The sequence below is a fragment of the Myotis lucifugus genome, unplaced genomic scaffold (genome assembly GCF_000147115.1).
Source record: "Myotis lucifugus unplaced genomic scaffold, Myoluc2.0 scaffold_97, whole genome shotgun sequence".
Classification (NCBI taxonomy): domain Eukaryota; kingdom Metazoa; phylum Chordata; class Mammalia; order Chiroptera; family Vespertilionidae; genus Myotis; species Myotis lucifugus.
Genome location: NW_005871145.1, coordinates 4,094,815 through 4,120,853, shown reverse-complemented (window position 1 = coordinate 4,120,853; position 26,039 = coordinate 4,094,815). Strand labels below are relative to the sequence as shown.

At 51.1% G+C, this 26,039-nt stretch overlaps 1 protein-coding gene across 4 annotated transcripts; it reads left to right on the top strand.

The window, feature by feature from the left end:
* CRY2 (cryptochrome circadian regulator 2) lies at positions 1-23,503 on the top strand. 4 transcript variants are annotated; one of them, XM_006092016.2, is made up of 12 exons: positions 1-294; positions 8,335-8,443; positions 10,793-10,935; positions 12,669-12,853; positions 13,641-13,729; positions 14,877-15,017; positions 16,183-16,494; positions 16,727-16,878; positions 16,998-17,200; positions 17,488-17,580; positions 18,728-18,869; positions 21,312-23,503. In XM_006092016.2, the coding sequence occupies exons 1-11, from the start codon at positions 80-82 to the stop codon at positions 18,865-18,867; spliced, it is 1,782 nt and encodes a 593-aa protein (XP_006092078.1). In that variant the 5' UTR covers positions 1-79; the 3' UTR covers positions 18,868-18,869; positions 21,312-23,503. The 4 variants fall into 4 exon arrangements, with proteins under 4 accessions (XP_006092078.1, XP_023612447.1, XP_023612446.1 ...); XM_023756678.1 differs by having other exon boundaries at positions 57-294; positions 12,669-12,874; XM_023756680.1 differs by lacking the exon at positions 8,335-8,443 and having other exon boundaries at positions 163-294; positions 12,669-12,874.
* The last annotated feature ends 2,536 nt before the right edge of the window (positions 23,504-26,039 follow it).

Sequence of the window (26,039 nt, the reverse complement as noted above, 5' to 3'; positions counted from 1 at the left end):
AGGTCACTGGGCGGGTGGGGGCGTGGCCCATAGCTCTGACAGGGGCGGAGAGGCCGTGGCCGGCACAGTCAGGGCGGCGATGGCGGCGAATGCGGTGACGGCAGCAGCGGCGGCCCCAGCGCCAGCGGCCGGCACAGATGGCGCCTCCTCAGTGCATTGGTTCCGCAAGGGGCTTCGGCTCCACGACAACCCGGCGCTGCTGGCGGCAGTGCGCGGGGCGCGCTGTGTGCGCTGCGTTTACATCCTGGACCCTTGGTTCGCGGCCTCCTCCTCGGTCGGGATCAATAGATGGAGGTGAGGGGGCCCGGGGTGGGGTCGCGGGCTCGGAGGGACGCAGCCTAGCCTCTGGGGCTCCCCAGGAGGGAGAGGTCCTGCCCGCCAGTTCCCACGGCCGGCCGTGGGGCCGGGAGATGGAGTCGGTCTCCAGAGAAGAACCCGGGACCAGGAAGCAGTTGGTCATCGCACCGATGGCCCGGGCGGCCCAGGGCTGGACCTCCGACAAGTGCTCCCACACTGTGTGTCCTCCTCTCTGGGCCGCAGACATTCCTGCGGGACAGGGGTCATGATCCCCGTTGTGCAGATGAGACCTTAAGCCTCAGAGACACGGAGTTACCTGCCCAAGGTCCTGTAGCCAGTGAGGGGCACGGGGCTCTTCGTGCCCAGGGAGGGGAGGAAAGGAGATATGAATTACGGGGTGAGGGTTGGGTCGGGTCTCTGAATCTATGGCACAAAGATGATTGCATTCTTCAAGTAGAGAGCCCATTGCTGGACTCCTGGCGGTCATTTCCAAGCCTCTGGATTGTTTGAATCTGTCCTTTCACCATCCTGGCTTCCTTCCCCCAAGACTGTCCTGCCGCTGAAGGTGTCTAGAGCAGTGGTTCTCAACCTTGTCTGCACATTAGAATCACCTGGGAATCTTTTTAAAATCCTGATTTCTGGGCCTCATCCTCCGGAAATTCTGTTTCTTTGTTACTAATGTTGTGGCCCCACCCCATAACCTGATTGATTTTAAAGGACAGTTAAGCCACTATGGATTAGCTTTTTAACAACTGATTGCTAAGATTAGGGAGCAGCAAAGCTGATATCAAAGGCCCTCTTTGATGACTCCACAGAATCATGGGAAAGGAGTAACTGAGGTAGATGTATTTTCCCTGTAACCAGTGTTGAAAACCAAGGAGTGTTGAGACACCGTGTACCAGTCTCTCTTTAAAGTCATCTGGTTTGTTTGCGTTGTTCGGGGGGGCGGTGTTTGCTGGTGGCCCTGTTGCACTGATAGGCAGGGTTATTCCCAGGATACAGTGGCTCTCAGCACACCATTCTTTCCTCCCAGGGTGTGTGCCCTTCCAAGGGAGTAAGTGCTCCTCGCGGTGGGTCTATGAAATGCCCCCTCCTGCCCATTTATGTAGAGGGAATGACTAAAATCAGTCCCGTGGAGAGCCTGCCCACACCATTTTCACCTGCTCTATTGCTCTGCCTCTGCTCCAGTTTCCATAGATAGGAGCTTGGGTTTGACAAACATCCTCAAATGGCCATCTCTACCATGGACATTAAACCAAGCCTCAGACTTTGCCTGTCTTCTTGTGGCAGTGTGCCAGCCAGAGCAGAGTCAATAGAATAAGGCTACCTGCTTGTTACATTGTCACAAAGCAGTTTCTTCTTTTATTGGGTTGTGGGGGACATTGCATAGGACTGCCTGCTCCTTTGTGGTAGTGGAGGTTAAAAATCAACAACAGCTCCTACCTGTGTGGATAGAGCGTTAGCCTGTGGACTGAAGGGTCCTGGGTTCAATTCTGGTCAAGGACACATGCCTGGGTGCAGGAGGCAACCAGTCAACCAATCAATGATTCTCTCTCGGCATTGGTGTTTCTATCTCCCTCTCTCTTCCTCTCTGAAACCAATAAAAGTACTTTTTTTAAAAAAATCAACAACAAAAACTTGTTAATTAAATTCAGATTTGCTAGGAATAAGGTATTTATGGATTTTTGTGGGTCACCCTTTTGTGGTTGTGCTTTCCAGCCACTGAAAAGAGAAAAGGGTATAGCAGCTGATGCCCGAGTCCAGTCCTGAAGTCAGAGGCTGAGCAGCAATGCAGATGTTATTTGAGCAATTAGTGAGTACCAGACACTGCTCTAGATGCTACTAGGACACAGCAGGGAACAAGCATTGTGGTGTCCAGAGTCCGGAGCCGACATTTTAATGGAGGAAGACAAGTAAACAACCGTAATTTAGTAGAACTAAATGTCATGAAATAAATAAAGATAGGGGATGAACTAGCGCAGTGGTTCTGTCTTGCTGCACATGGGAATCACTGCAGGATCCTTAAAAGATGCCTGGGCTCCTTCTTCCCCCAGCTCCGACTTAACTGTTCTAAGTCAGTGGTCGGCAAACTCATTAGTCAGCAGAGCCAAATATCAACAGTACAACGATTGAAATTTCTTTTGAGAGCCAAATTTTTTAAAACTTAAACTATATAGGTAGGTACATTGTTATTAACTTAATTAGGGTACTCCTAAGGCTTAGGAAGAGCCATACTGAAGGGGCCAAAGAGCCGCATGTGGCTCGCGAGCCGCAGTTTGCCGACCACGGTTCTAGGTAATGGCCTGGGCACTAGGGTTTTTAAGGCTCTCCTGTGGGGCAAGGCCTGAGAAGCACTGGACTAGAGAACCACAAACCTGAGCCTGACAACTTGGTAAATGTCGCAGTGCATTGGCAGGAAGGCTTTAGTTTTGGCATTCGGAAGAAACAGGTGAAATAATACAAAACAAGTCGAATATGGTAACTGCTCCTGGGCCTGGAAACACTCCTACTACTCCCACCTAACCACACTCTCTGCTCCCATAATCAGATGGAGGGCCGAGCTGCAGACTGCTTTATGCGCATGGTTGGGGGTTGGGGGAGTGATGGAGCCAGCAGTACCTCTGCATAACTGCAGTGTTTGAATCTTCCGGTGGCTGTTTCTGGATCTGGGAGTGGTCTGGGAGAATTGTGCTGCAGCGTGACGTCCTAGCTCTGCAAACACTTCAGCTGCTGCCTCTGAGAAGCCTCCGCAGAAAGGGTGGGCCCTGGACCATCTGCTAGGGGGGGTGGGCACAATCTGTGATCTCTATTGTCCTCCTGCACCTTCTACGCTGCCTCCCTCACAGCATTTTGGGGCAAATGAATCAGATTAAGATAACCATGAATGGCACTTCCTAAGAGTAAAAGAAGACTGAGACAGGCAATCAAGAAATATGTATATTTATTAGTATAGGGAAAGGACCAGCATACTCCTAGCCTTGGTGGTAGTGGGAAGTTTATGAGCTAATTGTAGCTGTATGTGTCTCAGGACTTTCTTTTGTGGAGCACTAGTTGGCTAAGTCCTTTATAGCCTTTTTATTTTTTAATCCTTACCTGAGGGTATGTTTATTGATTTTAGAGAGAGATGAAAGGGGAAAGAGACAGAGAGAGAGGGGAAAGAAACATCTATTAGTTGCTTCCTTTACGTGCCCCGGCCGGGGATTGAACCCAAAACCGTTTGGTGTCCAGGATGATGCTCCAACCAACTGAATCACCCAGCCATGGCAGCCCTTTGCCATGCATCTGGAAGGAGGTACTGCAGTGAGAACAAAAGAAACGGGAAAAATGATGGGTTGTGAGCAGCTTCTAGACTTAAAAATAGGTACTCAAAGTAGGCCCTTGTAGATACCTTCTCTCCCTAATGCAACTTAGATAGGTGCTGGCAACAATTCCCCTCACTTTTTATTTCAGCCGTTTTCTCCCTGGCTCTGTGCCGCACCTGCGTTCAGGGGCTTCTGGGATAGAGGGAGTTGGTAGAAATCAAGTGTCAGCCCACAGGGCTCAGAATTAATAACTGATGTAAACTGCAAATGCCCGAGAATGCCGGTGAGAACAATGTGTCTCTCTCCCCAGCACGGGGACCTAATGCTGCTGGGCTGTCAGCGACGTGGGTGGTTCCTCCCTGGAATTCAGTCAGCAAGAAGGGGACTGGGAGCCATCGTCCGTGGCTGGGAAATTTGTTTTTCTCTGAGCCGTTTGCACTGGTAATGAGCATGTCACTTTAAGGTTCTGCTGCTGAGGAAATGTTTTCATTTTCCCCAAAGAGATGAAAAGATTCATCTTCATCTTTCTCTTTGAAATTAGGAAAGAATAAATATATTTTTACCTGCGTGATACTTAGGGATCAATCCGTGATATGGGTTGTGAGTTTGTGTTATCCTTTCTATGGGGTTAATACCCTCTCTTACTTAGGAGAAATTAATGTCTATTAATGTTCTCTGTGTCCAGGTTGAGTGAGCCTATGATATCATCGTAGTTAGATAACCTTGGCTTGAAAGCAGAGAAACTTGATCAAGGATGTCCTGGACCAAAAAAAGAATTCACTATCATCCTCTCTCCTCCTATTAACAAATAAAATACTCCTCAGCACAGAATCTGCCATCTCTAGGAAGGCCTTCCTTAAATATCTGCTTGTCTCATTCTCAGCCCAAGGATCTGCCTGTCTTATCTAAAGGGCTAGCCCCATGGAGTCACGAATTACAGGGTCCTCTCTGTATTTTTGGAAATGCCAATTTGGTTTTCTCCAGTGCTGTCTGCCCCTGGCTCCAGAGCATTTATGTAATGTAATTCAGTTGCACATGTCTGATCTGAAGGGTGAGCTTTAACTGCTCACACAGGACCGTGTGCCCTGAATTTTGGCCATGTGAGCTCAGCTCGGAGCTGCCAAGGGTGAGCTACCAGCCCAAGCACTGCCATCTCCACAGCCCAGGCCAGTTTTCTTTAGAGCACCCCCTCATTGAAATAAAGAGAAACTGGCCAGGTGGAGAGAAGGGCTCTAGGGGAGCACAAAAGGCCCAAGCTTCTGTGCACACACCTGCCCCAATGAGCATTTGTCCAGCAGCAGCTCTGCTCGGGGCTCCTTTGGCGTTATGCAAAGCTGTCACTTGGCAAGTCTCGAAGAGGGTGCTATAGCTGTGGCTTCTCTTTCTCTGGCTGCCTGAAGGCCGGGGCTCCTAGAGGCCTGTTGCCTCCTGGGGGAGCCATCCCGAGCCTCCCTTCCTGGAGGAGCCCTGCAGGGCTTGGGGAAAGAGGGAGTTGGAAGTAATAATATTCTAGAATGCCAAAGCAGAGGCAGAAACCAGGATCTCAAAGAGAGAAAGTTTAGTGAAACAAATGAGAAGAGAAGAAAGTCAACTTATAAACAGAGCCAGGAGTAAGGTTCTGTTTTCTGGAACAGTGCTTCTGAGACTCATGTGCAAAGGATTTACCAAGGATCTTGCTACAATGCAGAATCTGATCCTGGAGGTCTGGGATGGAGCTTTTGAGAGTCTGAGTTTCACCAAGCTTCTGGGTAGGTCACGACGTTGATCCTCAGAGGAGCAAGGGTCTGGGAGCAAAGGTCCTGGGCAGCGTAGCGTCAGTGCTCAGGCAGGGAGTCCTGGCAAGAGGCAGCGGAGCCTGGTGGTTAAGAAGGTAGATGCTGACACACCTGCCTGGGTTTGACTTCCGGCCATTTATTTAGGTGTGAGTTGGGCAAATTACTTAATCTCTTTGGTGCCTGTTTCCTCATCTGTAAAATGAGGCAATGTATGTAAAACAAGTAGAACAGTGCTTCATTTATTGTAAATGCTCCTTAAATGTTCATTGTTGCTATTATTATCATTATTGGCAGAGTTGGGCCTTCGGCTCCTTGCCTCAGCTATAGATATCTCTTGTCAAAGATGAAAAGGATTCTCATGGGGTTATCTATACTTAAGAGATATTGCAAGGAATCTCTTCTTTTAGTGCATGAAGTTTAGAAATAAAGTTCTATAGAAGGCGCTAGAAAATAGCTTTCAACTGTGCATGTCAGCCTTATCTACAGCTTCAAGTGGAAGTCCTATGCGACCTGGTGCACTGTGAAGGAAGAGGCCCCCAGAGTGCATGGCAAGGACATTCCCGGGAGCCAGATGGAGGACAGTCTGTCCTGGGGTTGTGTAATTGTGTAATGTGTCACCAGTTATCTCTAGGCTTTCTGTGTGGCAGGGCCCAGGTTTCAGGTGGCATGAGGCTGTGTACATGGTTTTCTTCTTTTCCTCCTGAGAGGAGTGGTGAGGTTTGGGAGGAAGCCAATGCAAGTGCGTCACTCGTCTCTCAGCTTTCCTTTCTGAGGGTGTCAGCTTTTCAAAAACAGAAATGCACAGAGGCAGAGCTTTTGGTTTGCATACACACCATTCAGCCAGTCTCCCGTCGCAACCCCTTGGGGATCAGTCTCCCATCACAAGCCCTTGGGGCGTCTCTGCATGCTCTCTGTCTAGCATGATGCTTTGGACTCAGCTCCTGCTGGAATGTGGGCCTGTGGCATTCACCCTGTGGGAGTGTTGCTTGCTGACATCAGAGGCAGCAGCGGGGGCGGGTTCTAGTTGGCAGCCTGGGAGCAGTCGCCGTGTTTGTAGTTAGGGCATGTGATGTGCTGGCCCAGAGGCACAGGGCTTTGCTGTGCTCAAAATAAAATCTGGCGATTCCCGCTGTTGTCAGAGATGCTAAGGGGTAGATAGCAGGAGTCTGACCTGTCAGGCCTTAGTTCCCGAGGAAGATCAGAATGTCAGTGGAATGCCTGCAGTCAGGTTTGTGTTTGTCAGAGAGGGACTCCAAACACGTGAGGGCCTGCAGAATCTCAGCCCCTGGAGCAGTGTTTGTGCCACTAAGAAGCCTTAGAAATGGCGGACAGAGAAGAAAACAGTTTGACTGGTAGTCTCCAATCCCAGCTTCGTCACTTAATAATTGTGATCTTAAGCAAATTGCTAGTAATTACCCTCTCTGTGTCTCATTTTCCTCATCTTTAAAGTGAGGATACTATTTCCCTTCAAAATGTGTTGAGGGAATTAAAAAGAAAACACACTTACAATGCAAAGCAGTCATATAATAACATTGATAACATTGGTCACCTTTGGGGAGGGAAATTTAAATTCCTAGGGACTCAGGGGGAGGAACTTTTTACTTTGTACCCTTTTGTGCCTTGAACTTTGAACTATATGAATAGCTGTCTGTTTAAAATGTTAATTTCATTTTATTTAAAAGTGAAACACATATTATAAAATGTATTGATGGAATTTCTCAGAAAGGTGATTCTGCCTAGCTGAACAGCTAGTAAATTTTGTGGTCATATAAGAAAACTTTAGCCCTAGCTGGATTGGTCTGTGGACCAAAGGGTCCCGGGTTAGATTCCATTCCAGTCAAGGGCATGTACCTTGGTTGCAGGCTCCTCCCCAGCTCAGACCCTGGTCCGGGCACATGCAGGAGGCAACCAGTGATGTGTTTCTCTCTCATTTATGTTTCTCTCTGTCTTTCCCTCTCTCCCACTCTCCCTAAAAAAAAAAAAAAGTTTAAAATTAATGAAAAAAATATCCTCTGGTGAGGATTAACAACAATAAATAAATTTTTAATAAAAGTATAATAAAACAATCTTGAAACCACTGAAAGCATGAACAAATGCTAATTTTCTTTCCCTTTCCCTTGATGATCCAGATCTCAGGCTAGGTCACGTGAGTATCTGGAGTTCCCTACCCCAACCCAATCTCCATCCCGAAAGCATGTGAGGATATCCTATAAAGGGGTACTTTCTATGGCCTTCTCCCTCTGGATAAGAACCTGGTGGCCAGAGCCCTGGAGAGTGAACCACCTGCCAAACAAAACCCTGGGAAGTGGGGACCCCGCCCAGGCTGTGTGGCTGGGCAGTAGACATGCACGCAGCCCAAAGCATGACCGCAGAAGGCAGGGCAGCTGTTGGACCTGGGTAGGTAGGATTTTTCAGAGCTAATGCGACTCTGCTAATAGGACCTCAGCCTTCCCTACCACACTATATTGCACTTGTTTTTCTGATGGTTTTCTCATCTGTTCTCCCTTTTGATTCTCATAGCCCTGTGATGAGTGGACGCAGGGCCTGAGGCTGAGAGGGAAGAAGTGACTTGCTTCTGATCACAGAGAAACAACAAGAGCAGAAGCAGCTCACATTTAACCCAGGTTTTCTTTATGCCAGGCACTGTCTTATATGTTTTCATGCATTATTTGATTTTCATTTCTTAGCAATTCTATAGTTGATGTTAGATAGGCACTGATATCAACTGCACACTGCAGGTTAGAAAACGAGCTAAAGAGGTTAAGTAACTGCCTAAAGTCACGCGGCTAGTAAGTGGCAAAACCAGGATTTCAGTTGATCTCCGACCATATCACTGCTGACCTAGACCCTAGGCTTCTGGGTTCTGGTACTAATGATGCTACTTGTTTGGCATAAACAGTTAGGAGAGAGAGCAACTCTTTATGATGTTACCACTAACAAGGCCTTTGTGGGCTCTGCAGGTTCCTACTTCAGTCGCTGGAAGATTTGGATACAAGTTTAAGGAAACTGAACTCCCGCCTGTTTGTAGTCCGGGGACAGCCAGCGGATGTGTTCCCAAGGCTGTTCAAGGTAAGTGCGCAGAGTCTGAGAGAAGACAGTCAGAGTCCGCTCCCCGGGTTTCCCCCAAACTAAATGAGATGATATTGTGACCGAGGAAATGGAAACAGTCAGGGCTGGTCAGCTTGCCGACAGAATGAAACTGTGTTAAGGAAAAAATTCACTGTAACCAGTGTCTTGCTGGAAAGTTCCCAGCTCAGTCCAGACATGGGATGTGGCAAGTTATTCCACCCCCGATGCTTCCCTGGATGTTTCCTTGGCTCAAGTCTGCAAGATTTATTAGGGCTCTTCCCACGCCAGGAGTCTGAGGGCGCGGTTTCCTGTTCAGCAAGGAGCGTTTCCTGTCTTTCTTTGCTCTGCTAATAGGGAAAAGAGTCAGCCTTTCTGAGGGAGCTTCCCTGCTTCCCCTGGGTAAGTGGCTGATCACATCTTTATGTGGGTTCCACACAGGCCTGTTTGCTGTATCAGTAGCCAGCCCACTTCCCCCTCCCCCCCAGTCCCTTTATAAAGCTCATTTTAAAGTCCAAACAGAGGCAGAAGTACTCATGACAGAGGGCTCTAGGGTGGTCTCCCCTCATCCTCAGCACCCACATTGTTTTTAGGCCCCTCTCCACCCAACTTCCTTCCCTATTCTTTCTGGGGAATAAGACAGGAGGAAAGGTTTGGCAGCTCAGTAAACATTTCATCATTCACTTCACCTCCCTGCACCTCCCCACAAATGCACATATACAAAGCACGCAGTGCTGGTAATAGCCACCTTTCGTTCAGGGCTGACTATGAGTCAGGCACTGTTTTACGTAAGTGCTTTACATACGTTAATTCACTTATTTTTCACAGCAGCCCTAAGAGGGAAGTGCTGCTATCCCTCCTATAGTTTCCCTGAGGAAACTATAACTTCACGGTCATGAAGCTAGGAAGTGGTGGTCTAGCATTCGAGCCCAGGCTCTGTGACTCCAAGTTGTGTTCTTAACATCCACACCATTAAACATTTGCCACTCATCTCTCTTTCTGCATTGCCCCCCTCTCTCCCAGCACCACCAAGGCCAACCTAGTACAGCCCAGAGACACAGATCAGTCATTCAAAGTATATTGATTGAGCTTCTACTATGTACTACGCCCCATACTGGGCACTAGGGTAATGATGAATGAGACCGCATGGTTTCTGCTCTGAGAATTCACACTCTAATGGGGTAAACAGACAGGTAATGGGCAACCTCACTGCCATATAATAAACGCTGTGATGGAAAAGGGCAAGGTGCAGAATCATATTGAAGGAGAAGGTCAAGGAAGGCTTCTTGGAGAAGGTGTCATCTAATAGCACTTTACTGTTATCCACAAGGTAATGAGTATTTAACAATGTAATCTGTATGAACTGCTAAGCCTGGTCCTTGGCTCATAGTAAGGGCTTCATAGATGTTTAGTGCTATTATCCTTGCACAAGGATAACCAGCCCTGCACGGGACCCACACCCCAGGCAGGACTGAGTCAGGACCAGACCAGCCTGTGCATGGCAGGACATTTGCCCCAAGGGGTTGACAGTTTTAATGCACCATCACCAGAGACTTTGGTTAGAATATGGTTTTCTTTTTGCTAGTTGCATGCTCTGTGGGTTATCTGTACAACCTTTCACAGGGCCAGCTTTCTTTCAACATTGCTAGAAAATCTAGAAATTTCTATCAGAAAAAGAGTAAATACTTAGAAAAGAATTCCCTTCTTTTTTAACACGTGGCCTCCTGTCTTGTTTGATTTCTGTGACCTCTGGACTAAGGCTTGTTCCTCTTTCCGGACTCTGAGAGCTGGAGTTTATTAGCTGTTTGCTGCTGGCCTCAGGAGTGTTGCTGTGGAAACCATTAGGACACTACACATAGTACAGGTCTGCCAAGAAAACTAGGCCAGAAGTTTGCAGGGCTGGGAGGAGCTCTGGGAAAGGCCTGCCCAGCAGGAGGGAGGAGGCAATCCCGTCCTCCTCTGTCTCCACCAGTGAGTCAGTGCCTCTTGCTGGGCCAGGGCTCCCCTGAAAGCAGTGTATTTCTAGCCTCCTGCTGCATTCTCCTACCGCCAGGACACAGCCAGTGCACAGGGCACCCACCTCTCCTGACTCCGCAGAGACCACTAGCCTCAGGCTCCCATGGTGCTGTGCCCTTAGCCTCGCCCCAAAGGCCTGTCCTCACACCTTGTGAACCTCAGGTGGTTTACTTTCCAGTTCAAATCACTGTCCCCAGTGTGTTCTGCAGCCCATTCTGACAGGTCTCCAGACTCGCTCTGTTCCTTCCCAGGACGGAGCTGAGCGCCCAGCACCCAGTGCCCAGCTTCCCCCTCCTCCCCACACAGTGTTTCCTGTAACAGATTCTCTCTCCACAGGAATGGGGGGTGACCCGCTTGACCTTTGAATATGACTCTGAACCCTTTGGGAAAGAGCGGGATGCCGCCATCATGAAGATGGCCAAGGAGGCCGGTGTGGAGGTGGTGACTGAGAACTCTCATACTCTCTATGACCTGGACAGGTAAGAGATAGGCCCAGGGGCAGGTTACCAATGGTGGGAGTTGGTGCTTTATGCCCTTGCTGAGCAGAACTCAGGGCAGTGTAGCAATAGAGCCACCTAACACATGACGTATGGAGTTTTCTAGAAGCTGGAGGAAAATGGACCAGAGTTGGGTTCGTAGAACAGGTCACAGAGAGCTTTACCTGACTTGGATGCAAAGAGGCTCTTTAGGCCCAAGAGATGGAGCGGTGAGGATCCCCACTGAAGGTCTTCACGGACCTGCTCCTAATATGCTCCAGTCCCATCCACTCCTCATACTCCCACTCCAGTCCTGCTCCTCAAAGGCTGCCCTCTGACCTCAGTGGACCCTAAATGTTACCCCTCCCTTAGGATCTCTGTTCTTAGAGGTCCAGTTTCTGTACCCAGTACAAGTTCCCTGGGCTCCCCCGACTATCTGGTTTTCCAGGTCAGGCATTTAGAGATCCCTGCAGGGAGCTGATAACTAGAGTGGCCTCCTTCCCTGGGGACAGGCCTCTGTGCTTTCAGAGATTCGAGGAGGAAACCCTTTCCGCCCCTGCCCTGGCAGAGTTGTCACCCTCCTGCTGCTGCTGTTGCTGCCAAGCCGGCAGCCACTGCTTCTCCCCACCTCCCTCTCCCCAACCCAGTGGGTAGCTGCCAGGAGGTGGGTCACACAGCTCTGCACGTGAGCTGAGCTCTCAGGGTGTGGAACTCCTCCTCCTGCCACGTGTGGAGGACTGGGGAGGTACTGCAGGGCCTGCAGCCAGCCTCATATCTCCACTAGAGGAGGAGAGAGAGCCGAACTGAGAAATGAACTCACCCAGCCAGGCAGTTTGCATAAGCTGCTTCTTGGCCAACAATAGCCCCGGGAATCTGGCTCTAACCCATCCCAATTCATCTTTATATAAACAGCCTCAATTCTCCACTCTCCTATATCTTTTCTTATTACCCGAGTACAGCTATGTTTCTCTTGTTCGTGAAAAAATACTTTGTAAACGGCAAAATACCCTTTAAGTATTAGCTGTGCTATTAATAACCCCAGCCCCAGTCTCCGGTTTAGGGAGGGGAGGCTGTTCTGCACCTCTTTGTTCTAGAAAATGCGGGCCAACAGGGAAATGATTGTCCCACAAAGGAACACATTTGCAGCCCTTATCAAAGGCTTACTCTGCGGGGAGAGAGAAGGTCCACGGGGATTCCCCTGGCTGGACCGCCAGGTCGAGTATCCAGAAGGCCAGTGGGGACTGAGTCCCAGCTTGGCCCTGCCTGGCTCCGTTACCTGAGGCACCTGCTCCAGCTCCCTGGGCTTCATTTCCCTCTCGGTAAAATGGAGGCATAGCTGCCCTTGCCTCTCCTTCCTACTTAGGGCTAGGACCTATGAGCAGATAAGGAAAGGTACCCTCTAAGCCTTTGAAGTCTGGGCTCTTCTTCTTTTTTTTTTTAAAATATATTTTTATTGATTTCAGAGAGGAAGGAAGAGGGAGAGAGATAGAAACATCAACGATGAGAGAGAATCATTGATCGGCTGCCTCCTTCACACCCCCTACTGGGGATGGAGCCCGCAACCCGGGCATGTGCCCTTGACTGGAGTCGAACCCGGGACCTTTCAGTCCACAGGCCGATGCTCTATCCACTGAGCCAAACCAGCTAGGGCTGAGCTCTTCTTATGGGGAGAGGCGGGCAGGGACCTGAAATGAAAGGCCTTGTGAGTGACGCTAAGTGTGCTTTGGGATTCCCAGGATCATCGAGCTAAACGGACAGAAGCCACCACTTACCTACAAGCGCTTTCAGGCCATCATCAGCCGCATGGAGCTGCCCAAGAAACCTGTGGCCTCCGTGACCAGACATCAGATGGAGAGCTGCCCGGCCGAGATCCAGGAGAACCATGACGAAACCTACGGCGTGCCCTCCCTGGAGGAGCTGGGTGCGTGCTTCTGCCTCGTAGGCCGGCACTTCCTTTTTTGTAAAATACCTATTGGTGTTTTCTTTCTTTGTCAAAGTAATGCATGTTATTATAGACAATTTAGAAAATACAGAGAAATGAAAATGGGGATATCAATCACTATTTCCCATCACTCAGAGATAACCACTGTTAATTTTGGAATATGTCCTTCTGGTCTTTTTTCTGTTTGTACTCATAAGTAATCTTTTTTTCCTCCCACTCATAAATAATCTAATGTTTCTAGTTCATGCTTCTGTATTTTGTACTTTTCCCTCTCAAATGGTGTAGGCACAGTCTGGTGCTGGCATCAGTGGGCTTTCAAACCAAGATAGCTAAGATTGCTTCTGTTGAAGGGGAGGGTCTCCCAGTCTCTCGGGTTACTGACTACAACACCCTTTCTCCCTTTCCCCTTCCTCCCCACCCCCCCCCCTTTTTTTATCTGAACAAAGTTAGCTTTCACACCTGAATACTGCAGTTGTTGTCAGCGAACCTGAAAGGGCGAGTAGTCCAGGATTGTCTCATCTGCCTGGGAGGAAGGGTAGCTGGGAAGGGAAGGCAAGGGAGAGGAGAGGGAGAAGTCACAGTGGGAAGAGAACCAGGATGACCTAGAAAGCACTGGAACATTAAGAATTACCTCAGCCCCAGTAGCATCAAGAACCCACAGTTCAGTTCTTGCAAAGCTCAAAGAGCAGACCAATGTGCCAAGACCTGCTGAGCTAACACTGGCAAAGCTGACCTCCAATCCTGTGACCTGCTCCTCCCCTTGTAGGGTTCCCCACCGAAGGACTTGGCCCAGCTGTTTGGCAAGGAGGAGAGACGGAAGCTCTGGCCCGCCTGGACAAGCACTTGGAACGGAAGGTATGGTCCCCTTTCTGAGACCCAGAGCTTCAGATGCTGGCACCATGCAGTGGGGAATATGGGGTAGGTTCACGTCTCTTGGTGCCTCTTAGCTCAAAGTGGTTGAAAAATAAAAAGTCTTCCTGCTGGCCATAGCAAGGACAGCAATAACAGCAGCTGCCATTTCCTGGGTGCTTACCACCTGCTGGGCACCAGGCTGAGCACATCTGGGTTAAGTACCTGCTTGCATTATCTCCTTTACTCTTTCAACAGCCCTATGAGGTAGGTATTCAGCTCTCCATTTTGTAGATTAGGAAATTAAGGCTTAGAGAGATTATGAAACTTGCCTAAGGTCACATAGTAAGTGGTAGAGTAAGATCTCGTTCTGTGTGATTCTAAAACTTTTGTTAGATTGCTTTCTTTCATCTGTGGACATGTTCTCCTTCCTAAGAGGGTATTGGATCAGGAAAGTCCATGAGATTAATTATTTTGTGTGTATGTGCCCCCCACCTCTTGCTGCGTCCTTTTCAGGGCATGGATTTCTATTTGCTTGGACACAGAGAACAAAGGCGCACCTCCCAGTGCAGTGGGAATTGACAAGGGGAAGGCGAGGGGCCAAGGTCCCAGAGGCACTCCTTAACGTTGGCACCTGGCACCAGGGTGCTCATGACAGAGCAGTCAGCTCCTCGTTTCCTGCTCCCTGCAGCTCGTCTATAGACTTGGTCCCTGGGTGGCCGCAATGCAGCCGCAGCCTCAGCAGCCCTATGACATGAGTGGGATATTTTTTTCTGTAAAGTGGAAGCCTCTTTTCCTTTCTTCTAATCACAGACCATTCTGTGCCTACAGAATTCTTTCATGTCTGTCATCTTATTTAATCCTCAGGAGGTGGGAAATGTGTTCTCATTTAATAGATATGTAGCTGAGGAATGAAACTTGTTCACCATCATCCCACAAGTTAAATAGCAGAGTCAGGACAAGAACTTGGGCCTCATTGGTTGGCCTAATGGTGGTCCCATCGAAAATTCTACTATCATGAAGGGGTGAAATGTGTGCAGTGTTCAAGTCCTGGCTCCTGGCTTTCTGTGCTGTGACCTTAACCAGCTAGTGCCTCAGCTTTTCCCTCTGTAACATCAGGCCTTTCCTTTCTTCTCCTTCTCTTTCGATGCAGGCCTGGGTTGCCAACTATGAGAGACCCCGAATGAACGCCAACTCCCTGCTGGCCAGCCCCACAGGCCTCAGCCCCTACCTGCGCTTTGGCTGCCTCTCCTGCCGCCTCTTCTACTACCGCCTGTGGGACCTGTATAAAAAGGTGAGCACTCGGTGAGGGCAGCCCGTCTACTCCCAGTTGCAGCCGCTTGGATCAGGGCCTTCCAGGCCATTCAGTCACCCTAGAAAGGGACCTTGCCTCTGGTCCTGGGGGTGGGGCTGGGTTGTGGATCCTGGAGGTGCTTACGTGAGCATTGTGTCAGAGAAGGTGGGGAAGAGTCCGCATTCAAGAACCTGCGGAGCCAAGCACAACCCAAACTGCTGATCCACATAAAATCAGGCTACCAGCCAGAACAGGACAGGCAGAAAGCCAACCTCAGTGTGTCCATAGAGGTGGCAGATCTGCTGGCAGCAGGTGGACAGGGGCAAGCAGGGGGTGGGGGGAGGCAGGAGGGCGAGGCTGGAGCCCATCCTCAGCCGAAGAGCACAGTGGCCCTCTTGGGCTTGTGTCCAGAGCATCAACAGGGGAAGTTCAGGAGTGGCTGCTGCCCATCAGTGATGAGAGGGCCTGGGGGGCTGCATGCAGGCTGTGCCATACAGACCGTAGGCAGATCCTGCGGTAGTGCCCCCAGACAGAGAGTGGGCAGCACAGCAACTGTTCAGCCTCTGCGTTGTTTCACATTGCCCCGTCCTGGCCAATAGCAGGATTCTGTGGCACAGGGTGGCTTTGATGGTTTAGTGGGTAATCTTCTGATTTTATGAAAATCATGATTTGCTTGGAGGTCTGATCTTCTAATTTCCTCATGGCCCCAGATCCAGTCTATTATATATAACTTATGTAACCAAAATCTAGACTGAGCAGTTTTTATACGTGGTGATGAGAAAGCCCCTTTGACATTCTAGAAAGCAGAGCCACACAGGGGCCCCTGAGGATGAGGATTATGAGCCAGTCTGGGGAGTTTGGTTCCTAGTTCGGAGTTCGTCAGTGATATCCTTTTCCACTGCCCACCTCTACGCAGCCATTCTCATTGCTCAGAGCAGAGCACAGCCGGGCCTGGGTTAAGCCTGTGGGCACACTGTGTGCATCACAAGCATGTCAAACTCAAGGCCTGCTGGTTGACATGCTCGGGAGGGGATAGTCCCTCACATGTCTAGGGAGTTTGGAGCAACCAGGTTCATGGTAGCTCCAACTTCCTTTGTGGGAGAGGACTGGGGACACGTGATGAGAGCTGGGCAAGCATTTATGTCCCCGGCTCCTCCCACCCCAGGTGAAGCGGAACAGCTCACCCCCCCTCTCCCTGTTTGGGCAACTCCTGTGGCGAGAGTTTTTCTACACGGCGGCCACCAACAACCCCAGGTTTGACCGCATGGAGGGGAACCCCATCTGCATCCAGATCCCCTGGGACCGCAACCCTGAGGCCCTGGCCAAGTGGGCCGAGGGCAAGACAGGCTTCCCTTGGATCGACGCCATCATGACCCAACTGAGGCAGGAGGGCTGGATCCACCACCTGGCCCGGCACGCCGTGGCCTGCTTCCTCACCCGCGGGGACCTCTGGGTCAGCTGGGAGAGCGGGTTCCGGGTGAGTGCCTCTCCGTGGGGCCCGGCCAAGGGCAGCCCCCTCTGGGCTGGGGAATGGGGTGGGATCCCTGGGTCCAGGATATCCCCTCCAAGTCCTCCTTGCAGGCGCAGAGGGCCTAGATGGGGCTGTCCAGCAGAAGGGCTTTGGCTCTTCTCCACGGGGCATGTGGTGGCTTGGGGAGAACCATGGCAATTGGTACTCAGGTCGGCTGAAGTCCCACCCGCCCATCTAGGTGTTTGATGAGCTGCTCCTGGACGCAGACTTCAGCGTGAACGCGGGCAGCTGGATGTGGCTGTCCTGCAGCGCCTTCTTCCAGCAGTTCTTCCACTGCTACTGTCCGGTGGGCTTCGGCCGCCGCACGGACCCCAGTGGCGACTACATCAGGTGAGGATGTAGACCAGCTCTCTGGCCACTGGCCACTGTGGCCTCCTAGGATGGGATACCCTTGACCCTTTGACGGAGGGTCTGGTGTTCTGATGGGTTGTCTGGTGTGTGTGTTTCAGGCGATACCTGCCCAAATTGAAGGGGTTCCCCTCTCGATATATCTATGAGCCCTGGAATGCCCCAGAGTCCATTCAGAAGGCAGCCAAGTGCATCATCGGTGTGGACTACCCACGGCCCATCGTCAACCATGCCGAGACCAGCCGGCTCAACATTGAGCGAATGAAGCAGATTTACCAGCAGCTGTCTCGCTACCGGGGACTCTGTAAGGAGCCCCTACTCCCCTGCCAGCCCCCAAGTCACTGAAAGGAAGGGCAGCACCTGTAGGCTGGGGGGCCTAGGGAGGGATTTCCAGATATTTGTCCAAGGAGACTGAGTGCTGTCTTCCAGGCTGTTACATTGACGGCAGCTGGGCTGGATCAGGCCTCTGAGTAGTCAGGGGAGAGATGGAACCTCAGTGTCATGGCCCAGAATCCCCCATCTTGTTTTCACCCCTGCAGCTCTCTGCAGTCCTGAGAGAGTGTATTTTGATGGCTCCCCTGCCTCTCCCAGGTCTGCTGGCATCTGTCCCGTCCTGCATGGAAGACCTCAGCAACCCGGTGGCAGAGCCCAGCTTGAGCCAGACCGGGAGCATGAGCAGTGCAGGTGAGTAGCAGCTGGCCTGTTGCGGCCTTACCCATCCGGAGGGCACTCAGGACCACCACCAGCTCCGTCACTGAGGGCTGATGACAAAGGCCAGAACGAATCTGTGCCCCAGTGGAGCTTCTAGTGCCCTTGGGGCGGACAGAGTAAAGGGCCATGCAGATCATCTCAGATATCAGTGCTTCTGGGAAAAGGACATTGAGTGACCTGATAGGAGAGAGGCTGGGGCAGGGGGTTACTGCGGGTTAGCTTAGAGCGGAGTAATCAGGGAGCACATCTCTGAATAGGGATCAAGTAGTGAGCAGGGCCAGCCTTTCCAAGAACAGAGAAGAGCATTCCCAGAAAAGGGAAACGCAAGAAATAGGAACAAGATAGGAACAAGCTTAGTCCATTCAAGAAACAAAGGTAGGGAGGCCAGTGCGGCTGGCATGTCCGCAGTGAGGAGCTGGAATGAGAGAGAAGAGGATGAGATGTAGCGGGAGCAGCATTGTGCAGGCTTGGTGTCCATGAGGGGCATTCGGATTGTCATCAACACACTGAGAAGGCACTGACAGATGGTCAGCAGGGTGGGGTGTGATCTGATTTATGTTTTACAAAGCGCATTCTGCCTGCTCTGTGGCGGGACAGTGTGGGCAGGAGTGAGTACAGGGAGGCTAGAGGGCAGGCGGTGGCAGCATGGCCCAGTGGTGCCAGGAGAGGAGAGAAGTAGACAGACTTGCCGCATTCTTATCTTCCTCCCTGGGCTCTGGGTGAAGATCCATGAGGTGAGATTGGCAAGAACTCCGGGGCCTTTTCTAGTTTACTCAGCAAGGCTGGGGCAGGGCACTGCTCATTCCTGCTTCAGGAGGCACATCCAGGGTCGCAGAGGGAATTCCTCACCTTCAGAGCAAGGACAGCAGACAGGCCAAATCAGGCCTGGAGCCCAGAGGTTTGGGCCCCAAAGCTGGCTCTGCTGCCAGCAGGCCTGGTCGTGCTCTCCTTGAACCTTTCCAGGCGAGGTCATTGCTGAAAGGAAGGTCAGGGGTTAGGCCTGAGGAGCCGCATTGCATTGGTGATAGGCTCCTGCCCCTAAAGAGCTACCACTATACGGTTTCAGGTCATCTTGGCTCTACACACAGCCTGTGTGACACTTTGATCTGCTTCCCCACAGGCCCCAAACCACTCCCCAGTGGCCCAGCATCCCCCAAGCGCAAACTGGAAGCAGCTGAGGAGCCGCCTGGTGAAGAACTCAGCAAACGGGCCAGGGTGGCAGAGTTGCCCGCCGCGGAGCTGACGAGCAGGGATGTCTGAGAGTGAGTGGCAGCTACTGACATTCAGCTTCAGGAGGGAAGGTGGGAGAGAGGTGGGGGTAGGTGTGCAAAACTACTTCCCTTCTAACTGAAGGCTAAAACCCAGCAAACTAGATTAAAAGTTGGTGGGAGGGGGCTGCATGATTTTTTAGGATTTCAGATAAAAAATTCTACCATTCTGACTTCTATACCTTCTAAAATGTAAAAGGAAATTTTAAAGTAAAGCTCTTTCTTTGCCAGCTAAGGGGGAAAAACTGGGGAGGAAGGTCTCTTTCTACTTTTCAAAGTGAGTCAAATCTAACAAAAAGAAAGCAGAGACCGGATGTGAAGCTGTGGGAGAACTGGCCCTGTGGCAGGGTCTGAGGATGCTCCAGGCCCCTCTGCCATCACCCCATAGGCTGCGTTCTATAGGCAGGCCAGGGGAGGGCAGCACTGGCCTTCAGAAGAGAGGCTCACTCAGCCTAGCCCCGCCCCCCCAAGGACTAGTGCCCCAGCTCCCCTCTTCCGTGCCTCTGACAGCCACTCCTCCATTCTCACTTTTCTCATGGCATTGGCTCTGTGCTTTCCTCTTAGCATTCATCTTTCTTGGAAACCTCCTGAAAGCTGTTTTTTTAAAAAGCAAACCTGCTTCCTCCTTCCCTAGAGCAGGAAGAGCCTTTTGTGCCTTTCTCGGAGAAATGTAAGTTATTGTCCTCTTTGAGTCATCATCTCAGCCTGTTCCTTATGTACCCTGAGGTTGGAGGGTGATTGGCTCCATAGAGCCCATTGATTCTTATTCCCAAACCCCTCTGCTTCAGGGCTGGGCAGGGCCTGCTGGTTTGAGCATCCAGGCTTGAATGCGGTGAGACAGCAAGTGTTTGATGTTTGTGCTCTTTGCCCCACCAGGCTCTTTGCTGGTGGACAGATTTTTGCTATCTTGTTCTAGGAGCACCAGCAGCCTTAGATACCGCTCTCTCAGTTATCTCTTAGCCCTGTGATACTAAGCAAAGTTCATCCCATTTTACAAATCTGAAACTTGCCAGGCTAATATTCCGACTTTTAGGTGAGAAGACCAAAGAACAGAGAGGTTAAATGTCTAGATCAAGGTTGCTCAGTAAGCCTGAAATTCAGCATGAAATTGTTGCCAACAGGTGTGTGAGAAAGGGGAGCATAAGACATATAAATGTGATACAGTGTGGATGCCTCTCTTCATTTTATCAAGAAAATAGAAGCTTTCTCAGAATACCCTCCCCGGTGTTTCACATTGGTCTCAAGAGCCAGAACTAAGTAAAAAAGTCACCCAATCCTGCTTTTGTCCAGATTAGTTTAGACCATTGGCTTTTCAACTTGAGTGAGCAATGGAATCCTCTGGAGAATGTGTTAAGCCACAGATTGCTGGGCCCCACCCACAGAGTTTCTGATTCAGTAGGTTTGGGGCGGGACCTTAGAATTTGCATTTCTGACAAGTTCCCAGCAGTTGATGATGCTGTTCTGGACTGAACTTTGAGACTCACTGACGTAGACCAACCACGATCCATGTCTTTGCCAGGCCCACGCCCATGACCCACTGAACAAAAGTTGGGTTCTCTTAGCCAGGAAGTGTGCACAGCCAGGAGTGTTGCATAAGACACACGTGTTGCATAGGAAATGGTAGCAATGATGATGATGAGGAGGAGGAGAATGATAATGAAGATAGATATTGTTATCATTATTTCAAAAGAACATAAGGTTATAGGTGGATCAGATCATGGAGTGTCTTAAATGTCAGGCGGGTAATTTCTTGGTTTACTCTCTGGGAGCTAAAGGCTTTTGGAACAGGAGAGTGAAATGATAAAACTGGCATTTTTGGAAGATGGACCAGGCATTGGGCTGGGACCCACAGAGGAAATGGGGGCGGGAGAGAGCCAGCTGAGAGGTTGTGGCAGTAATTCCCAGTGACACTGCAGGGATGTAGAGGTCAGTGCCTGTTTCTTGCCTCATAGTCCAGGAGATTGTCCATCAGCCTAGTCCTTGTGTCTCCTCTCTTCTCCCCTCAACCTCTAGCACAGTACCAGGGTTCTGGTACCCATATGTGGAAATTCCTAAACACAGCCATTGCCTTCATCTTCAAAATTACTGTCACCAGCTGATTTCTCTTCGAGCCATTTTTTTCTGACTCTCCATTTCTGGCAGCAGCCACTTCTGCCTCGGTCCAGAAACTGCCCTTGTCATATCTGAGCAGTATCCCAAAGGCCTCATATGACCCTCACATGGCCTTCTCTTCCTCCCTCTCCTCTTCCTCCTCCTCCTCCTCAGAGGGGAAGTGTTCAGGCACCCAGTGGCATCCCAGCAACAACCTTGTCCCTGGGCTCTGTGGCCCAGTTCTCAGTCTGAGCATCCCCAGAGCAGCAGACAGAGGAGCTTGTGTCCCTGGGCAACTGAGCAGCCTCCTGAATGTTCCTTTTAACACTTGTTTTTCTCTTTCAGCTGCAGCGCTGTGGCTCCGTGAGCAAAGCCTGGGTGCCCGAACAGCCACCATGGCAGCAGAGAGCAACCGGCAGAAAAGCTGATCATTGACAGATCAAGCGAACGTGTGTGTGTGTGCGTGCAGAGGAAGGAGTGTGTGCCTATTTGCATGTGCATGCATCTGTTTACACTCTTGTGATTCTGAACACTGCCTGGGCTGGAGAGGTACCTGTAGCAGCTTCACCTCAGCCTTCAGACACCAGGTTAGAGGTCAGGGCTGTGATTTTCAGCCACCACCTGTCCCTACGAGCCAGCTGCCTTGTCTAAACAGAAGAGTAGGGCCATAGCTGGGACTCCAGCATCTGCCCCTCCCCCAGCCCTTTCTCCCTCCCTCCCTCCTCACATCAGACTGAGGAGCAGGAGGGCAACATTTCTGGCTCTTATCCAGAGCATGGGATTCTAGAGGCGGCCAGAGCCCTGCTGAGCTCCTCCTGACCCTGGACACAGTCCCCTGGCTTGGTTTCTTTCTTTTTTAAAAATTCCCTGTCACTGGGTCCTCCAGACCCTTCCTCAGGCATCTAGGACAGAGCACAAGGCTGTGGGCAGATCTGTAAACTTTACATCGTACAGAAGTACGCCAGTACCTGTGTGCACGGCCGGTACTGTAGACAGAGCCTAGGAAGTGCATCCACCTTGTGGGGCTCCCAACCTAAGGTTAGAAATAGTAACCCAACTCTCACTGCTCCTTCCCTAGAAGCTGAGAGCCAGCCTCAGAGCTGATCATGGAGACCCAGGGCCTCCACCAGGAGGAGGCCAGCATCCTGGCTCCTCTGGCCACACTCCAGGAACCACAATGCTGCCATTGAGGCCAGCTGATACCCATCAGGGGAGCCATTCTAGTCTGCTCTGCAGGCTGCCACAGCCTGCCCAGGACTGATCCGCTTCCAAGCTGCCATGTTAGCCCTGCCGGGAGCTGGGTGCCAAGGACCCAGGCAGATGAACTCAGGTGGGGACTGCCAGGCACAGTTGGTTAAGGTCTAAGTAGAGAGCCCACCCAGCAGACCAATCCAATACACCAGAAGCAGCAGGCGGGAGGCTTGACCCAGAGAAACAAAGTCCTTACATTCCAGGAGTGGCCTGTGCCTCCCACCTCAGCCTCCCACTGTCGAAGGCCTGTCTTGAGAAAAATAATGGAAAGAAGGACTGGTCAGCTGCAGCAAGTCTTCTTTCCACCCTGTGGCCTGTACTTGAGCCACAAAGTATGAGTGTGTGTGCGTGTGTGTGTGTGTGTGTGTGTGTGTGTGTGCGCGCGCGCGCACTCATAGCTGAGAGGCTAATTCCTTTGGATTTTTGTCTTTACATGTAACATTAAGCTGGCCTCTGGGCCTTCTCCTCTACCTCCCTGTGACCTTTCCCAGCCTCCTAGCTGTTAACTCCCTGGGCCCCAGCCCTGTCCCTCACTGTCCTCTGTCCTGGGACCAGACCCTGGGCTCAGGCCCAGCCCCGTTAGCTGTCCAGCACACTGACAGGCTTCTTCCTGAGATTCGCTCAGCCAAAGAGCTGCCTCTAGAGTCCAACTGTTGTATGTATGTCACCCTCACTAGAACTGTCCCGTATCCTGTGGGGGAGCAGGGCACAAGTGACGGTGTGTATCTGAAACCTTTCCCTAAGCCCCAGCCAGGAGGAAAGAGAACTGGGGACTGTTGCCAGAAGGGGACTAGAGCAAGCCTGGAAGGGCTGGTCTGAAAAGCTGAGAAAGCCAGAGGGCTTAGGGCCAGGTCATATTTATTTAGCAGCACCTTCACATATCAGGATGAGCCCCCTCTCCTGCCTATTTCATGATGGCTCTCTTCCCTAAGGTATAAGTTGGCCAGACCACGTACCCCTACTTCATCATCCCTGGTATGCTGGCCCATTCCCAGTGGAATAGAGTGGTCTACTCCAGGAGCTGGGCGGAGTGAGGTGAGGAAAGGGTGCATCCAGTGGCCTGGAGTTCCGTGATGGCTTTGTGCCTCCCCTCTCCTGGCCCAGGTGTCCCTGGGGGCTGTTGCAGAGCGTTGCCCCAAATCCTGATCCAAGGGCCAGCAGGGGAAGAGATGGTCACAGGCTAAATGCACTTTATATAGAGATTTTCTGTTGCTGGGAAAGTGTGTTTCTCCCACAGTTTGTGAACATTCACTTGTTTCATAAACGTCTGATCCTGTCTGAGCAAAGCTGTGCTGTCGTCAATCTTGTGGGAGGTCCGAGGACGGAGAGTAAGGCTGAGCCTGAGCGAAGCCTTAAGCCAGACCATCTTGGTTCTGCTGGAACCAGGAGCCTCTCACCGCTCCTGGGAGGTGGGGTTGGGGAGAGAGAGGAAGGAGGAGACTCCTAGGTGAGCAATTGGAGCACCAGATCTTTGTCAGTGTTGGGGGTCAATCAGCCAGGATGGTACGGAGCACTCTAGGCCCAGGATGAGGTTCCTGAGTGCTCTCTGCATGGGCCCAGCCTTTGGTCTGCTTAAACCCCCCAGGCTGGGGATCAGTCAGGCCCTTGGTCCATCCTTTACCTCAACTCCACCTCTAATCCAAAGCTGTGTGGTGCAGAAGGGATGCACGCCCTCTGGCTTTGGTTAGGTGGCCGAGATCTGCCCACTGCCAAGACCAGGGCCTGGATGCTGATTGTCTCATGCCATCTGACCAGAGTGGTTCTCTCTGTGCAGTGTTCATGGGCTTTCCTGTGACCAATGGAAGTGAGAACATTAGCCCACACACCAACTTCCTGTGGGAAGGGACTCAGGCAAGGACCAAGCATATCACAAGCTGCCCTGCATAGAATGAGAAGGGAAAAAGGGAGGGACTTGACCCTGGGACTTGTTTCATTCTTGGCTCTGCTTTGAAGCCCCCGGTGGCCCCCTTCCCTTTCTCCCTTCTCCTGGCTTCTATGTAATGTGGCCTTGGCTTAGCCTCGGGAGCTAAGAACAAGGGATACCTTTGTTCCTGAGAAAAATGTTCTGGAAGATGGAGTTTTCCTACACACACACACACACACACACACACACTCCTAACCTGAGATGCCTCCTATTTGAGACAAACACACACTCTAAGGAACAATCATTAGCTGTGATGGTAAGATTGCTTTCCTGGGAGGAAAAGCCAGGCACCATAGCAGTAGGTGGTAACTGTTTGGGCACAGTGAAAGGAGTCTGGGCCACGATAGCAGGAAAGGTAAAGTGGCCATTCCTCTGGGCCTGGGGCAGGGAAACCAAGGCCTTTGGCTCCATGTATGGGGTATCTGTTCTTGGGGCTGGAGCTGGGGGTTGTTTGCTGAAGGCCTGGTGCCTGCAGCTCTTTTCTGGGTGCTACATTGAAGGAAAAGGGGGTGATTAACCAGTTGGCAGTCCAGGTTTGTAAACAGGGTTCCACAAACCGTGAAACAGTTCGCTCCGTCCCTTCTTCAGGGAGGGGTGAAGGACAGGACCTGTCTGGTTGTCTCAAGTGGCCAGAGAAGCCAGTGAGGTTTGGCTAGCAGCTCTATGACCCACCAAAGCTGGGGCCCTAGCCTCGGCCAGCAGCCTGCATGTCCAGCAATCCATGCTCTGTGACAGAACTTGCAGAACTAGCCTTAGGGGAGAGAAGACCAGGAAGAAACAAATCACAGCCTAAACCTGATATGGATAGAGGTGCTGGAGGGAGCAACAACAAAAAACACCAAAAGAATCACAACAAGGTAACTGGGGGTGGGGAGGGCGTAGAAGGAAAGGCCCAGAGTCTTAGAGTGTGAGAAGCCATGCCTGGCTGTCAATGGTTGACGTTGACCTATGAACCAGAAGTCACAGTTTGATTACCAGTCACATGCCTATGTTGCTGGTTCGATCCCCACTTGGGGGCGTGCAGGAGGCAGCTGACCAATGATTCTCCCTCGTCATAGATGTTTCTCTCTCCCTCTCCCATCCTCTCTGAAATAAATAAAAATATATTTTAAAAAAAGAATATGAGAAGCCAGCTATAGGGTGTCTATGGGTACAAAAGAGGGATGCTCTGCAGGAGCTGCAGTGAGATGTTGAGAAAAGGGGGGAAATCTGGGAACATCCTGACATGGAAAAGGAGAAGCTGAGGCAGAAGCCACGAGGAAGGGTTTAGTTCACCATTAGTAGCTGTTTGGGGCTGAAATGGGGCTTGGGTCAATCTTTAGAGAGAAGACCCTCTAGGTAGAGTCCTTCGGAGGGCCTCCTGAAGGTAAGGGGACAGGATGGGGTGTGACCTGAACCCCACAGGAGATGGGCTCTTTTCAGCCTCCCTTACAATACATTAATATTACATTTCAACCCCCAGAACAACCACGTGAGGAACCATTATTGTTCCCATTCCCAGATGAGAAAAGCAAACCTTAGGATTGTTAGGTCACTAATGCAAGACCACATCACCTGTTCACTTGGGGGGCCAGACTCCAAACCTGTCTGTTCTAGGAGCGCGCTCCGGACACCTTCTCACCTTTGTCTTCTTCCACTTGCCGCCTTTCCAGTCCGCCTTCTTTGGCTGCTGCAGGGGACCAAGTAGGGCGCAAGGTCCCTGGTCCCGAAATTCGTTACCTGATACCTGGACGTTAGGCCCACCCCCTCCTACTAGCAGCGCCCGAAAAGGCAGGGGAGGAGGGGCGCTTTGCGGAAGGGGCAGGAGACAGAAATCCGTGTGTGATTTAGGGTGAAAGTAGGCCAAAGCCTGGGGGCCGCGCGGGCCACGACTTCAGCACCTCGGAGAGCGCGAGTGG

Bases quoted from the DNA above. Each gene is read 5' to 3' on its own strand.
- CRY2 (XM_023756678.1), top strand. From the start codon at position 80: ATGGCGGCGAATGCGGTGACGGCAGCAGCGGCGGCCCCAGCGCCAGCG. The intron at 16,879-16,997 runs GTGAGGATGTAG...TGTGTGTTTCAG, and splicing joins CCCAGTGGCGACTACATCAG to GCGATACCTGCCCAAATTGA. The intron at 17,201-17,487 runs GTAAGGAGCCCC...TGCCTCTCCCAG, and splicing joins GTCTCGCTACCGGGGACTCT to GTCTGCTGGCATCTGTCCCG.